We start from the raw sequence: 14,406 nt of genomic DNA on the forward strand, positions 1-14,406 counted from the left end.
ATGCAAAAAAAGGAGAAATGGGGGCGGGAGGGAGGGAGAAAACAAATGGAACCCATAAGCAAGCATTTAGAGACCAGTACACGACAAGGACTAAGACATGAGGCTTGAGGGAAATCAAAGAGAATCAAGGTAGCACAAAGATAAAGCACAACACAAACACATCGTACGTCACACCGTGAGGGGAACGCCAAAGCGTTTGCGTGGTACACAGACAGCTCATCAATAGAATACAACTGCACACACACACTCCTGCATTATGTTGGAGGCCAGTGTGGACATGTGTGATTCTGGGGCGTTGGGGGAAAACATTTCACATATTTTGGTATGGCTGTGCATATTTCAATTGATATGACATGACTTTGGGAATCTCAATAAATTACAACAGCTGAAACAACCTTTGTCAAAAGCAATCATACTAACCTTGATGTGACAAACTGCAATGTTACAGGGCATGCATACTACCAATTGGACCTTTGAGTTAGGAAATACATTTTTTTTTGGTTCCTGAGAGGAGAGAAAATATAAATTTTTCGCAGTCTAAAGCACTGCATATGAAAACCTTCACCCGTTTTTAATATTTCAGTGACAAATATTATATTTTCATGATCAAGAGTATTCCAATGAATTTGCAGAGGACATTAGGTGATAAAACAAGCACTGTTCTATCTCTGCAGCCAATAAATCAGAATTTGCTGTTTATTTAATTTATCCTTTCAACTATAAATATCCATGATGGATCAATAAAAAAAAAGCCATTAGTTTTGCCGTTGCCTGTACACATTTAAATTCACAATGTACTATCGCAAATGAGTCTAATGCATGGAAGATCTTTGTCATTGTCCCCATGCAGTGCAGTTGTGGGGACACAAGCAAAGGTTGTTTTCCCTTTACCAGACTTTTACTTCATCAGACCTCGAGGTGCAGGAAACTGTAAAGCTTGTTATGCAATGTCAATCGCTGCAAGAGTGTGGTGTAATATTCTGCTCCCTCTCCAGGGAGATTAAACCAACATCTAGTTGTAATCCGATTGTGGTCTTTTGATGATTTTGGGTACAGTTTTACCAGTTTCCTCTGTGTTTATCCAAAATTTTAGGAAACAAAGGAGATACAATTTGACTGCGCTCCACCGTATCGGTGTAGGGGGAGATGGGAACAGGGGGACTGACTGCGATTGAGTCCCAAATGGCGCTATAAATATTGCCTTCAGAAAGTATTCATACCCAATGACTTTTTCCCAATGCTTTGTGTTGTTGCAAATTTGAATTAAACTGGATTTAATAGTATTTCTTTATCTACACAATATTTTGTCAAAGTGGAAGATTTTTATTTATCAAGGAAAAATAAATGAAAAAACACTAATATGCACTACATGGCCAGGGGGTATGTGGACACCCCATCAAATTTGTGGATTCAGCAATTTCAGCCACACCCGTTGCTGACAGGTGTATAAAATCGAGCACACAGCCATGCAATCTCCATAAACAAACATTGGCAGTAGAATGTCCCATACTGAAGATCTGTTGACTTTCAACGTGGCACCCAATATGGGATGCCACCTTTCCAACAAGTCAGTTCGTTCAATTTCTGCACTGCTAGAGCTGACCCGGTCAACTGTAAGTGCTTTTATGGTGAAGTGGAAGGAAACATCTATAAGCAACAATTGATCAGCCGCGAAGTGGTAGGCCACACAAGCTCACAGAATGGGAATGCAGAGTGCTGAAGCGCATAACGTATAAAAATGATCTGTCTTCGGTTGCAACACTCACTACCGAGTTCCAAACTGCCTCTGGAAACAATGTCAGCACAATAACTGCTCGTCGGGAGCTTAATGAAATGGATTTTCATGGTCGAGCACCCGCACGCACACAAGCCTAAGATCACCATGCCTAGCGTCGGCTGGAGTGGTGTAAAGACCGCTGCCATTGGACTCTGGAGTGTCGAATCACGCTTCATCATCTGGCAGTATGATGGACGAATCTGGGTTTGGCTGATGCCAGGAGAACGCTACCTGCCCAAATGCATAGTGCAAACTGTAAAGTTTGGTGGAGGAGAAATAATGGTCTGGGGATGATTTTCATGGTTCGGGCTCGGCCCCTTAGTTCCAGTGAAGGGAAATCTTAATGCTCCAGCTTACAATTACATTCTAGATGATTTTGTGATTCCAACTTTGTGGCAACACTTTCCTGTTTCAGCATGACAATGCCCCTGTGCACAAAACAAGGTCCATACAGAAATGGTTTGGTGTGGAAGAACTTGACTGGCCTGCACAAAGCCCTGACCTCAACCCCATCAAACACCTTTGTGATGAATTGGAACGGCAACTTCAGTTTCCGACCTCACTAATGCTCTTGTGGCTGAATGGAAGCAAGTCCCCGCAGCAATGTTTCAACATCTAGTGGAAAGCATTCCCAGAAGAGTGGAGGCTGTAATAGCAGCTAAAGGGGGACCAACTCTATATTAATGCCCATGATTTTGAGATGTTCAATGATCAGGTGTCCACATACTTTTAGCCATGCAGTGTATCTTAGTTAGATAAGTATTCAACCCCCTGCGTCAATACATGTTAAAATCACCTTTGGAAGTGATTACAGCTGAGTCTTTTTGGGTAAGAGCTTTGCACACCTGGAAAGTTAAATATTTGCCTTTAAAAATAAATTATATTGTTTTTAAGCTTTGTCAAGTTGGTTGTTGATCATTGCTAGACTATTTACAAGTCTTGCCAGAGATTTTCAAGATGATTTAAGTCTTGGTAAGCAACTCCAGTGTATATTTGACCTTCATTTCTTAAACTTGTCTCCCAGCGTCTGTTGGAAAGCAGACTGAAATAGGTTTTCCTCTAGGATTTTGCCTGTGCTTAGCTCTATTCCATTTATTTTTAGCCTAAAAAAAACTCCCTCTGCGTTGCTGATGACGAGCATATCCATAACACGATGCAGCCACCATCATGCTTGAAAATATGAAGAGTGGTACTCAGTGTTGTGTTGGATTTTCCCCAAAAATAATGCTTTGTATTCAGGTCAAAATGTTAATTTCTTTCCCACATGTTTTGCAGTATTACTTTAGTGCCTTATTGCAAACAGAATGCATGTTTTGGAATATTTTTTATTCTGTAAAACTTTCTTCTTTTCACTCTGTCATTTAGGTTAGTATTGTGGAGTACTATAATGTTGTTGATCCATCCTCAGTTCTCCCATCACAGCCATTAAACTCTGTAACTGCTTTAAAGTCACCATTGGCCTGATGGTGAAATCCCTGAGCGGTTTCCTTTCTCTCCGGCAACTGAGTTAGGAAGGACGCCTGTATCTTTGTGTCTGTTTATTTTTATCTTTACCCATCTACCAATAGATGTCCTTCTTTGCGAGGCATTGGAAACATCTTTAGTCTTGTGCTTAAAATGCACTACTTGAGGTACCTTACAGATAATTGTATGTGTGGGGTACAGAGATGGGGGAAATGACAAAAAATAATAATGTTAACCACTATTGCACACAGAGTGAGTCCATGCAATGTATTATGTGACTTGTTAAGCAAATGTTTACTCCTGAACTAATTTAGGCTTGCCATAACGAAGGGGTTGAATACTTATTGAGTAAAGACATTTCAGCTTTTAATTTTTAATTTGTAAAAAATTCTCACAAAAAAATCCGCTTTGACATTGTGGGCTATTGTGTGTAGATCAGTGGCACAAAATCTAAATTCAATCAATTTTACATTTCTGAAGGCACTGTAGTAGTGAATTATATAGTGAAAATAGGGCTATTTGGGACATCCTGGGATGAAACACGGAGGACTCGGCTGCTTTTAGAAATGCATGGAGATGTCTGCTTGCCAATCAAAGCAGCCTGTCAAGTAACATGGTTTCTCACTGTTTGTCAAAGCAGGCCTGTACCCAACCAATGTTAGATTTGTTGTTGAGAAACCTGTCAACAAACACAGCGCATCATAAATCACGTGAACAAGGTCAATGTGTCAATATTGGTAACATAACAACAATATATGTATCAAACATATCTAATTCGGACAGGTTTTACACCATCTCAGTCATGGTTAAGTCAGGTCAGGATGCATTTCCAGAGGTATATGTAAACAGACCACCCATGTTGACTCCGTTTTTCTTATCTACTGTAGACATAAGAGTGAGTGGAGGGAGGTGTTCTCACTTTCCATACCACTCTTCTCACTACCTCTCATGTTGCATCAATGCGCTGTGCCAAGGAGTGCAGGCTTCTCTACACTTCTACATATCAAACCATCAGGGACACGAGAGTTAGCGCTTCGCCTCCCTCGTATTTATTGCCAAAGGAACAGGGAAAGAGATCTCAGAAGGCAAGACCAGATAAAGTCCCTATCAGAGACTATTCTTATGGCCCTCCAGAAGAAACACATTGTAATCTGTGTTAAGTAATACCACAGGCCTCCAGTTAGGATGACAGCTCTTTAGCATAATCACTTGAGGAGCGTCTCAGCGAAGCCACTGGCTGTGTCCGAATACCCCTACTTGCGTTCTAAATAGTAGGCATTTTGGGTATGCAAAAAATGATATTATGTGAAATTTTGAGTATGCTTCAAATGCCAGGATGTCATACTAATTTAAGCTTTTCATCTAGTAGAATTCACTGCACACTATTGAGGATAAGAATCGTCTTTTGAGACGTGTGTTTGACAACAGCTGATAATCAGCAGAGAGGACGAGCTGCACCAAAATTAACGAATGACGGCAATCAACGTTATTGAGCGTTAGACTACGCATTCTTAGTAGGATGAGCCTAGTATGCTGATATGTGTTGTTTAATAGTCTGTAGTACGATTAGTAGACAGTATGCAGATTTCGGACACTGCCACTGTTTCACCTCCTTGGCTTGCTCTTTAAAATGTATTCTGACCTTTTAAAAAGTGGCCACTTCACTGCTCGCTTTTTACTAGCTTCTTTGCAGCTGCTACTCCTACATGGAGCGCTCCTAGCGCTTCCTTTATTTGGCTGATTGTAGGCCAGATCACCTCTGGTACGCTTGAAAGTAGAATGAGTTATCAAAGAGGAGCAGACTGCGTGTCCTCAGGACGGAGGGAAGAGAAAGACGGAGCGGTTCAATGACAGTGTCCTGAAACAAGTAGGCATGAAGAAAAGAGAATCAAACGTCTGGCACAGTCAAATCGTTCTACATTTTAAGACAATCGTTCGACATCACAACCTCTGTTTGAGGTCTAGTAAAATCTTTTCGGGAAAGACGGGCTCTAAGCAGTCCTCTTAAAACAGCTGGAGGGGCTTCTCAAAGGGCTCCGCTAGGGATGTGTCCTGGTTATGTGTGCTACACTAGCCTGCTATGCGGTAGTAATATATCGCTGCTCATTCAAATCAAGCAATACAATAAAGCATCTGTCTCGGCAACCCTCAATCATTGGTGGCCCCTGGATGTCTGCTAACCCCATTACTTGGCTGTGACTGCCGCACCAGCCGGTCAATATGTCTACTGATGAGCTATCGCCAGCCCATGGTTCGGACCTCCTCCTCCTTCTCCCGTTCTTTCTCTTGCCTTGTGTCGCAGGTCACCTGAGGCAGTAGCGTCCTTGCTGACCTCAGCAGCTAACATCAGCAGACGTGACAATGGGCTACTGATAATACCACTGCACCACAACCTCTGCAAAGCCTATTCTGGTTGACAGTACATATGAGAGAATCCCCACTGGAACCAGTGTCTGCACTGTAGAAGTAAAATGCCCACAGTTATATCATACTTTTTAGTCAATGAGGCTTGATATGGGTTTGATAAGAGTCAAAATCAGTGGTGTAGTGGAGGGTAAACACACATTAAGATTGCAAATAATCCTGCAGCAACAGGAAACGTGAATTATTATGTGGATTATAATTATCTGACATTTTTGTAGGGGCTGTTCCATTTTTCGTGAGGGCAAATCAAGTCTGAAATTTAAGAGAGTACATTAGGCGTAAAATGTTTTTGCAAAGTGTTTACCCACCTTTTTGAGAAAACAATTATTGAAAGCATTACTTTACTCACTGCGAATGGTAATCAGCGTTTAAACTATTTTTTAACACTACATAACTGGTAAAAATAAAAATCTTTAGTGGAGTACATTATCTAAGGAAAGATACAGACATGGTCAGCTGCAAGGAAGAACTGAGAAGGCAAAGCCCCTCCAATTAGTTCATGATGATCATCTCAAGCTAATATTTTTTTATGTTCAGAGCTTTCTCTGTGCACTTCTGTATCAGTTCTGCCTCACATTTCGATGTAATTAATTAAGATATGACCCTCTGGATAAACACTACATTACCAAAAGTATGTGGACACTGCTTCTCGAACATCTCATTCCAAAAACATGAGCATTAATATGGAGTTGGTCCCCCCTTTTCTGCTATAACAGCCTCCAATCTTCTGGGAAGGCTTTCCACTAGATGTTAGAACATTGCTGCGTGGACTTGCTTCCATTCAGCCACAACAACATTAGTGAGGTCGGGCACTGATGTTGGGCAATTAGGCCTGGCTCCCAGTCGGCGTTCCAATTCATCCCAAAGGTGTTCAATGGGGTTGAGGTCAGGGCTCTGGCTGGGCCACTCAAGGACATTTCCTCCAGAAGTGACGCTTGGCATTCAGGCCAAAGAGTTCAATCTTGGTTTCATCAGACCAGAGAATCTTGTTTCTCATGGTCAGTCTTTAGGTGCCTTTTCGCAAACTCCAAGCGGAATGTCATGAGACTTTTACTTAGGAGTGGCTTCCGTCTGGCCACTCTACCATAAAGGCCTGATTGGTGGAGTGCTACAGAGATGGTTGTCCTTATGGAAGGTTCTCCCATCTCCACAGAGGAACTATGGTGCTCTGTCAGTGTGACCATCGGGGGTCTTGTTCACCTCCCTGACTAAGGCCCTTCTCCCCGATTGCTCAGTTTGGCCGGGCGGCCAGCCCTAGGAAGAGTGTTGGAGGTTCCAGACTTCTTCCATTTAAGAATGATGGAGGCCACTGTGTTCTTGGGGATCTTCAATGCTGCAGAATTTTGTTTTGGTACCTTTACCCAGATCAGTGCCTTGACTCAATCCTGTCTCGGAGCTCGGACAATTCCTTCAACCTCGTGGCTTGGTTTTCGCCTTGACATGAACTGTCAACTGTGGGACCTTATATAGACAGGTGTGTGCCTTTTCAAATAATGTCCAATCAATTGAATTGACCAATCAAGTTGTAGAAACATCTTAAGGATGATCAATGGAAACAGGATGCAACTGAGCTCAATTTTGAGTCTCATAGCAAAGGGTCTGAATACTTATGTAAATAAGATATTTCTGTTTTTTAGTTTTAATACATGTGCAAAACATTTTAAAAACTGGTTTTAGCTTTGTCATTATGGGGTATTGTGTGTAGATTGCTGAGAAGAAAAAAATATTTTAGAATAAGGCTGTAACGTAACAAAATGTAGAAAAAGTCAAGGGGTCTGAATACTTTCCGACAGCACTGTATAGTCCATTCTTATTCTGTTAGTGGGTGGTTACAGCAATCACTACAGAACGACATTGCTTTGGCCACAGATTATATTAATCATAAACTTCCCAACATTCTATATTTAAATGAACTTGACATCAATGATCTTGCTTAATTGACATCAATTATCAGAGAATGTCCATTCAAATCAAGGTGTAAATACAACAAAAATGTAAGAATCAACCTTCTGTTGATGCACACACGCACACCAAGCTTCATTGTTGTAGGACGTAGGTGATTCAGGCCTAGCTAGCTGATTACCTTCCCCAGCCTGCTTTATGAGTTCCATCTCCTTGGAGCCATCATGGAGCGCAAACATTGCCTCAAATAACAATATACCTCTACATAAAAAAGACGTATTGGGTGCATTTCTGTGTTTGCATGTTGTTAAGCCTAATAAATTCAGCGGGATGCGCTCAATGAGTGGTGTATCACACAACTGCAGTTGTTGTTTTCCCCCATTGTAATGCAATTGACCTTTAGTGAATTAGCCCATCCTCTGCCGGCGAGCCATCCCTCTCTGTCTCTGCTTTATGCTGCTGGAAAGAATCAAGAGAAATGGACAACTCTATCTTGCAAGTGCTTGTGCAGGCAAGGGCAATTCATTTGTTCAATCCCAAAATCAGTTTACCAGATGGTGTTTATGCAATTTAAGTATTGACAAAAGCGTTTTTGTTGTTGTCGTTTTTATGTTTGGAGGGGGGTGAAATGAATTGGTTGCCGTCTCTGTTTATAGCTTTTCATCAATTAACAGGCGGTGGCACCTCGGTCTCCTAATTCATTTCCGTTTTATTAGCGGGGGTACATTTTATTAATGGCTTTTTCTGTCTCCCAAACGCTGCTTTACGAGTGTCTATTTACGTTGCTGGGTTGAGCTGACTGTAATTCTCTGACGTCTCGTTTTGGTACATCATTAGTCATATACTGTATTTAAGCTGAAAGAGAAAGGGAGCGAAGAAGTAAGGGGAGGGAGGGAAGGCGAGCAAGGGATGGAGAAAGAGAGGGGAGAGTAGGAGAGAGAGGGAGCCAGAGAGAATGCTAGAGAGTTGTATGAAGAGAGAGCAGGAAAGATAGAGGTAGGGAGTATTCTAGATGACTAAGTGTCTTGGTATCTGTGGACTTTTCCAAACAGGAGTGGGTCCGCATTAGAGATGACATTAGAGATGACAATAACTACTGTTGCCCCTGACTACCAAAAGGACAACGGCCTGCCCTTAGGACAGGGCCAGCACAAAACGCTGCATGTCAAGCGGAAAAGCTCTTGCTTTGCCTTTCTGACTGACATAAAGATAGAGAAGGAGATGGAGGGAACAGAAGAAAAGGAGGGAAACAATACAAAGAGGGAGGGCAAGAATAGGGGAAGCTGAAAGAAAGATTTGGTAGGAAGAATGCTTTGGGAACAGAACCAAAAAGAACGCGCGATAAAGGGAGGGATAAAGTAGATGGGAAAGGCTAAAAATGGAGACATACAGATAGAACGAGAGCGAGCTTTGACCTTTAATCACATTTGCAAAAGCTTTTTAAAAGCAAAAATATGGCAAAATATCGATACACATACAGTTTGGAGCTGTGTTCAGGGGGCATTTTTATTTATTTATTAATCTGTCCCTCGTGCGGATGGTAGTGAGCAAGGTCCTTCCATATAGCCATTTATTTGCTGCGTAAATGGCAATTTAGTAATATCTAAATGTCACCTCCTGAAGCCGCTGAGCACCTTAGTCTTGAGTTGAGGCTATAATAGATTTTCTATAAAAGTGCAGTATACCCCCATTCCAGTCTCCTTATAACAGTTTATCAAAAATGTATTACATTTCTAAGTGGCATCTACCCCGCGGGGGCTTTGATAGATTTGCTTGCCGCTACTGCCTCTGATCTATACGCATCTGCGCTCGTGGAGAAATATAATCAGCCGGCAGAGCGCATAACGTCCATAAGAGACCGTTCCTTCACATCTATATACACAGGAATAATGTTAAAAGTTAAAAGCAAAAAGACGATTTGGGAAAGATACCAGTAAATGGGGTTTATCTTTCTAATTATGACGAGTCGGCCATGTTGAGGTCCACTTTATTAAGTGCAACAACATTGGAACAATGTGTCATCATTATTTACAGTGCAGTATGTCTACAGCATGTGCAAGTTAAGTTTGTCACTGCGTTCCTGCATAAGTAAACGTTATTCTCAGTAAGTGTTCAGTGCATTAACGTCTATAATCGTGCAGGAATGCTGCACTGCGGCTGACCCATTGCTTCCAACTCATTGGGGTGTGTCACCGGACAACGGGACCAGGAAGATTTGAATTCACTGGCCATTTAATAAACATCTTTTGGGTGCATAATCCATTAGGGCGTACATCCACTGTGCTCAGAATGACAGAAATCACATTTAGATTATGGTAATTAATCATTATGGTAACTCCTCATTTTCAAACACTTGCCAAAATGTCATTCGTGGGAAAACTATATTCTAAACAGCGCACCTGATAACTGTGGTTCCATATGTGACAGAAATGAAAATCTCTGTTAGAAATTTACACTGAACATCGCAGCTTGCAAAAAAATCGCAGCTTGCAACAATTTCCAGTTACAGTTCGTGTAAGGAAATCAGTCAATTGAAATGAATGAATTAGGCCCTAATCTATGGATTTCACATGAATGTGCAAAAGAACACAGCCATTGTTGGGCATGGGCCCACCTACTTGGGAGCCAGGCCCAGCCAATCGGAATTAGTTTTTCCCTCAAAAGGGCTTTATTACAGACAGAAATACCCCTCAGTTTCATGCTCTGTCCGGATGGCTGGTCTCAGACAATCCTGCAGGTGATGAAGCTGGATGTGAAGATCCTGGGCTGGTGTGGTTACACGTGGTCTGTGGTTGTGAGGTCGGTTGGGCGTACTGCCAAATTCTCTAAAACAACGTTGGAGGCGGCATATGGTAGAGAAATTAACATTCAATTCTCTGGAAACAGCTCTGGTGGACATTCCTGCAGTCAGCATGCCAATTGCAAGCTTCCTCAAAACTTAAGACATCTGTGGCAATGTATTGCGTGACAAAACTGCACATTTCAAAGTGGCCTTTTATTGTCCTCAGCACAAGGTGCACCTGTGTAATGAGCATGCTGTTTAATCAGCTTCTTGATATGCCACACCTGTCGGGTGGATGGGTTATCTTGACAGAGGAGAAATGGTCACTAACTGGGGTGTAAACAAATTTGTGCATAACATTTGAGCGAAACAAGCTTTTTGTGTATGGAACATTTCAGGGATATTTTATTTCAGCTCATGAAACATGGGACCAACACTTTACATGTTGTGTTTATATTTTTGTTCAGTATACATAAAGCAGACAAATAAAAACAGTAGAAAATTAGATAAATTCAGGTTCTTTCAATTGTATTCATCCTCCCTTTTGATATGCCTTGAACTACTCTTTTTATCAATTCCCCATTATATACGTTTACTACTAGTGACATACAGTATCAGTCAAAAGTCTGGATACGCCTACTCATTCAAGGGTTTTTCTTTATTTTTTACTATTTTCTACATTGTAGAATAATAGTGAATACATCAAAACTATGAAATAACACATATGGAATCATCTAGTAACCAAAACAGTGTTAAACAAAGCAAAATATATTTCCGATTTTAGATTCTTCAAAGTCTCCACCGTTAGAACAATAAAATACCTCATATTATTTTATTGCGATACTAGATTACATGAGTCTGACAAAGCAGATAACAGCCTACTTAGACACACCCACTTGTTTGGTGTGAGTAGAAGGTGTAACTAATCAGCATCGTCATTAGGCCTTTGGTCTTTCACTTAATCCAATCAGATGGCATAATCGAGCACAATGCCTGTTTTGTCCAGGTCTAGGTTTGTTCCAACGTGCGGAGAAAGGTCTGTCAGAGACTTTTATTGTATTTCTAGTTCATGGCTGCTCTGCTCAAACACCAGTTGTAAAGTGTTGTCTTGTTTATGCACAATCAGGAGATTTGAAATTGCAATGCCAAAAATGGCCTTTAGCAACTGTTTCTGACAATGAGTGTCATTATGAACAAAGAGAGACAATCGTGCATTTACTAACCGTTGCAAATGGCTTTATGTGGCACTAAGTTGAAAATCTAATACAATCAAATGGTTATAGTTAGTCCACAATAGTATGGCAACCGAGATGTCATAATAGAGTTGATGAATGATTTGTGACATCGTCTGGTCATGCACATATTAGCGATTGGACTGAGAAAGGAAATACAGTTGGCGATAGTGATAGGTCACATCCATTACTCACTTAACAGAATGTTTCAACATCAATTATAGATCAACTGGAGCCTGCAAATACTAGGGCTCGTTGTCAAAAAGCGTCTCAGAGTAGAAGTGCTGATCTCGGATCAGGTCTCCCTCCCTGTCCATGTAGTCTTATTCATTTTTACCTCAAAGGCAAAACTAATCATAGATCAGCACTCTTACTCTGAGACGGTCAGTATATGTGGTCCCAGATCTAGAGGACTCATTGGTATCTTGTCAGTGTTTCTCCAAGACAAAAAAATAATAAAGTCTGTTTTGTTTGGGGGGCTTAAAAGTAAGCCTAAGCAGTGGTACGGAGAAACATTGAATCTGCAGTAACTGGTGAGCTAAGATAGCAGGAATTGCAACAGAAAAATAAAATCTATTGCCTGTTCATTGCATCAGGTACAACATGATACAAGAAAGGCAGGGGAGAGATCAGAGCTAAATATATCCATGTACCTGCTTTCTGTATAATAGCCATAACAGGAAATAGGATCAAACGAGTGACTCCATGCAATGATAACATCAGTGCTCAGCATTTACAACGCCGGCTCCAAAGGCTAACAAAAGTTTAGTCGAGCACCGATCTGAACTTTAACATATCACTTTACCGCTAACTGCGGTCATTGTGAATGCATTCTCGCAACAGCGCAAGGGGACAGTTAATTTTTCGCATATTGCTTTTGCATAAGACAAATATATTTTGAGGATTGGCAAGGGACCTGAACTTTTCTGGTCGAAGTGAGACACACCTCACTAGAGGAAATAAGAGTCTACGGCTCTACAATATATGAATGTGAATGGAAGAGAAGGGAGTCGTCCGCCTGTCCCAGTTCCAGCTTTCTTGTCTGAGCGTTTGAAAATAGGAAACACAAAAGAGTCAGACAGGACGGGATACAGCCCCAGATCGTGATAAGATTGTGGGAGCAACGAGAGAGAGAGGAGAGAGGGGGAGAAGGGAGAGGGAGATGGTGAGAGGGAGAGAAAGGGAGAAAGAGAGAGGGAGAGACAGGGAGAAAGAGAGAGGGAGAGAGAGAGGGGGAGAAGGGAGAGGGAGATGGTGAGTGGGAGAGAAAGGGAGAGGGAGAGAGAAAGGGGGAGAAGGGAGAGGGAGATGGTGAGTGGGAGAGAAAGGGAGAGGGAGAGAGAGAGAGAGAAGGGAGAGGGAGATGGTGAGTGGGAGAGAAAGGAGAGAGGAGAGGAGAGGGGGAGAAGGGAGAGGGAGAGGGAGAGACAGGGGGAGAAGGGAGAGGGAGATGGTGAGTGGGAGAGAAAGGGAGAGGGGAGAGAGAGAGGGGGAGAAGGGAGAGGGAGATGGTGAGTGGGAGAGAAAGGGAGAGGGGAGAGAGAGAGGGGGAGAAGGGAGAGGGAGATGGTGAGTGGGAGAGAAAGGGAGAGGGAGAGAGAGAGGGGGAGAAGGGAGAGGGAGATGGTGAGTGGGAGAGAAAGGGAGAGGGAGAGAGAGAGGGGGAGAAGGAGATGGGGAGTGGGAGAGGAAGGGAGAGGGAGAGAGAGAGGGGGAGAAGGGAGAGGGAGATGGTGAGTGGGAGAGAAAGGGAGAGGGAGAGGGGGAGAAGGGAGAGGGAGATGGTGAGTGGGAGAGAAAGGGAGAGGGAGAGAGAGAGAAGGGAGAGGGAGATGGTGAGTGGGAGAGAAAGGGAGAGGGAGAGAGAGAGGGGGAGAAGGGAGAGGGAGATGGTGAGTGGGAGAGAAAGGGAGAGGGAGAGAGAGAGGGGGAGAAGGGAGAGGGAGATGGTGAGTGGGAGAGAAAGGGAGAGGGAGAGAGAGAGGGGGAGAAGGGAGAGGGAGATGGTGAGTGGGAGAGAAAGGGAGAGGGAGAGAGAGAGGGGGAGAAGGGAGAGGGAGATGGTGAGTGGGAGAGAAAGGGAGAGGGAGAGAGAGAGGGGGAGAAGGGAGAGGGAGATGGTGAGTGGGAGAGAAAGGGAGAGGGAGAGAGAGAGGGGGAGAAGGGAGAGGGAGATGGTGAGTGGGAGAGAAAGGGAGAGGGAGAGAGAGAGGGGGAGAAGGGAGATGGTGAGGGGGAGAGAAAGGGAGAGGGAGAGGGGGAGAAGGGAGAGGGAGATGGTGAGGGGAGAGAAAGGGAGAGGGAGAGGGAGAGAGAGAGGGGGAGAAGGGAGATGGTGAGGGGGAGAGAAAGGGAGAGGGAGAGAGAGAGGGGGAGATGGTGAGGGGGAGAGAAAGGGAGAGGGAGAGAGAGAGGGGGAGAAGGGAGATGGTGAGGGGGAGAGAAAGGGAGAGAGAAAGCGGGTGAACATTTTAGAGAGAATTGTGATGGGTGCAAGCGGGCAACTCTGAGGAGTGCCATTGACAGCCTCGAGTTGCAGTGGGAGGGACCCTGAGCCTGGCCCCTCCAGTAGGAACACAAAAATATAATCCAAATATAATATAATCCCAAAATATAATCCAGACAGTGTTCGTTTGTATGTCTGATCGTCGAGATCTGAGTTTGTGTTTTAACACTATTTTGCTTAATATGAATTACAAATGTAAATATATCTGCCATTTTTAAAGTCATGCCACCTTCCGTCCTTGAATTTTCCAAAATAAGTATATTTAACACGTATGCTTTTAGAATTTGATAAGAAGTTAAGAGGACAATTTCCAAGAAGT

The 14,406-nt window shown here is 42.9% G+C and overlaps 1 protein-coding gene across 7 annotated transcripts in view; it reads right to left on the reverse strand.

Annotated features, from left to right (window-relative positions):
* The window catches only part of LOC118389976 (cell adhesion molecule 1-like), a 486,522-nt gene that overhangs the window by 33,281 nt on the left and 438,835 nt on the right, over window positions 1-14,406 (reverse strand). The window contains exon 10 of one of the 7 annotated variants that reach the window (XM_052529801.1): window positions 10,169-10,392. The exons of 5 other annotated variants lie outside the window; for them this stretch is intronic. In XM_052529801.1, the coding sequence (XP_052385761.1) occupies window positions 10,343-10,392 (50 nt within the window). In that variant the 3' untranslated portion in view covers window positions 10,169-10,342. Of the gene's footprint in view, window positions 1-10,168; window positions 10,393-10,732; window positions 12,624-14,406 lie in introns of those variants that run through there. One more of the 7 variants, XM_052529800.1, reaches the window with a different exon arrangement.

Source organism: Oncorhynchus keta, chromosome 11 (genome assembly GCF_023373465.1).
Source record: "Oncorhynchus keta strain PuntledgeMale-10-30-2019 chromosome 11, Oket_V2, whole genome shotgun sequence".
NCBI lineage: Eukaryota > Metazoa > Chordata > Actinopteri > Salmoniformes > Salmonidae > Oncorhynchus > Oncorhynchus keta.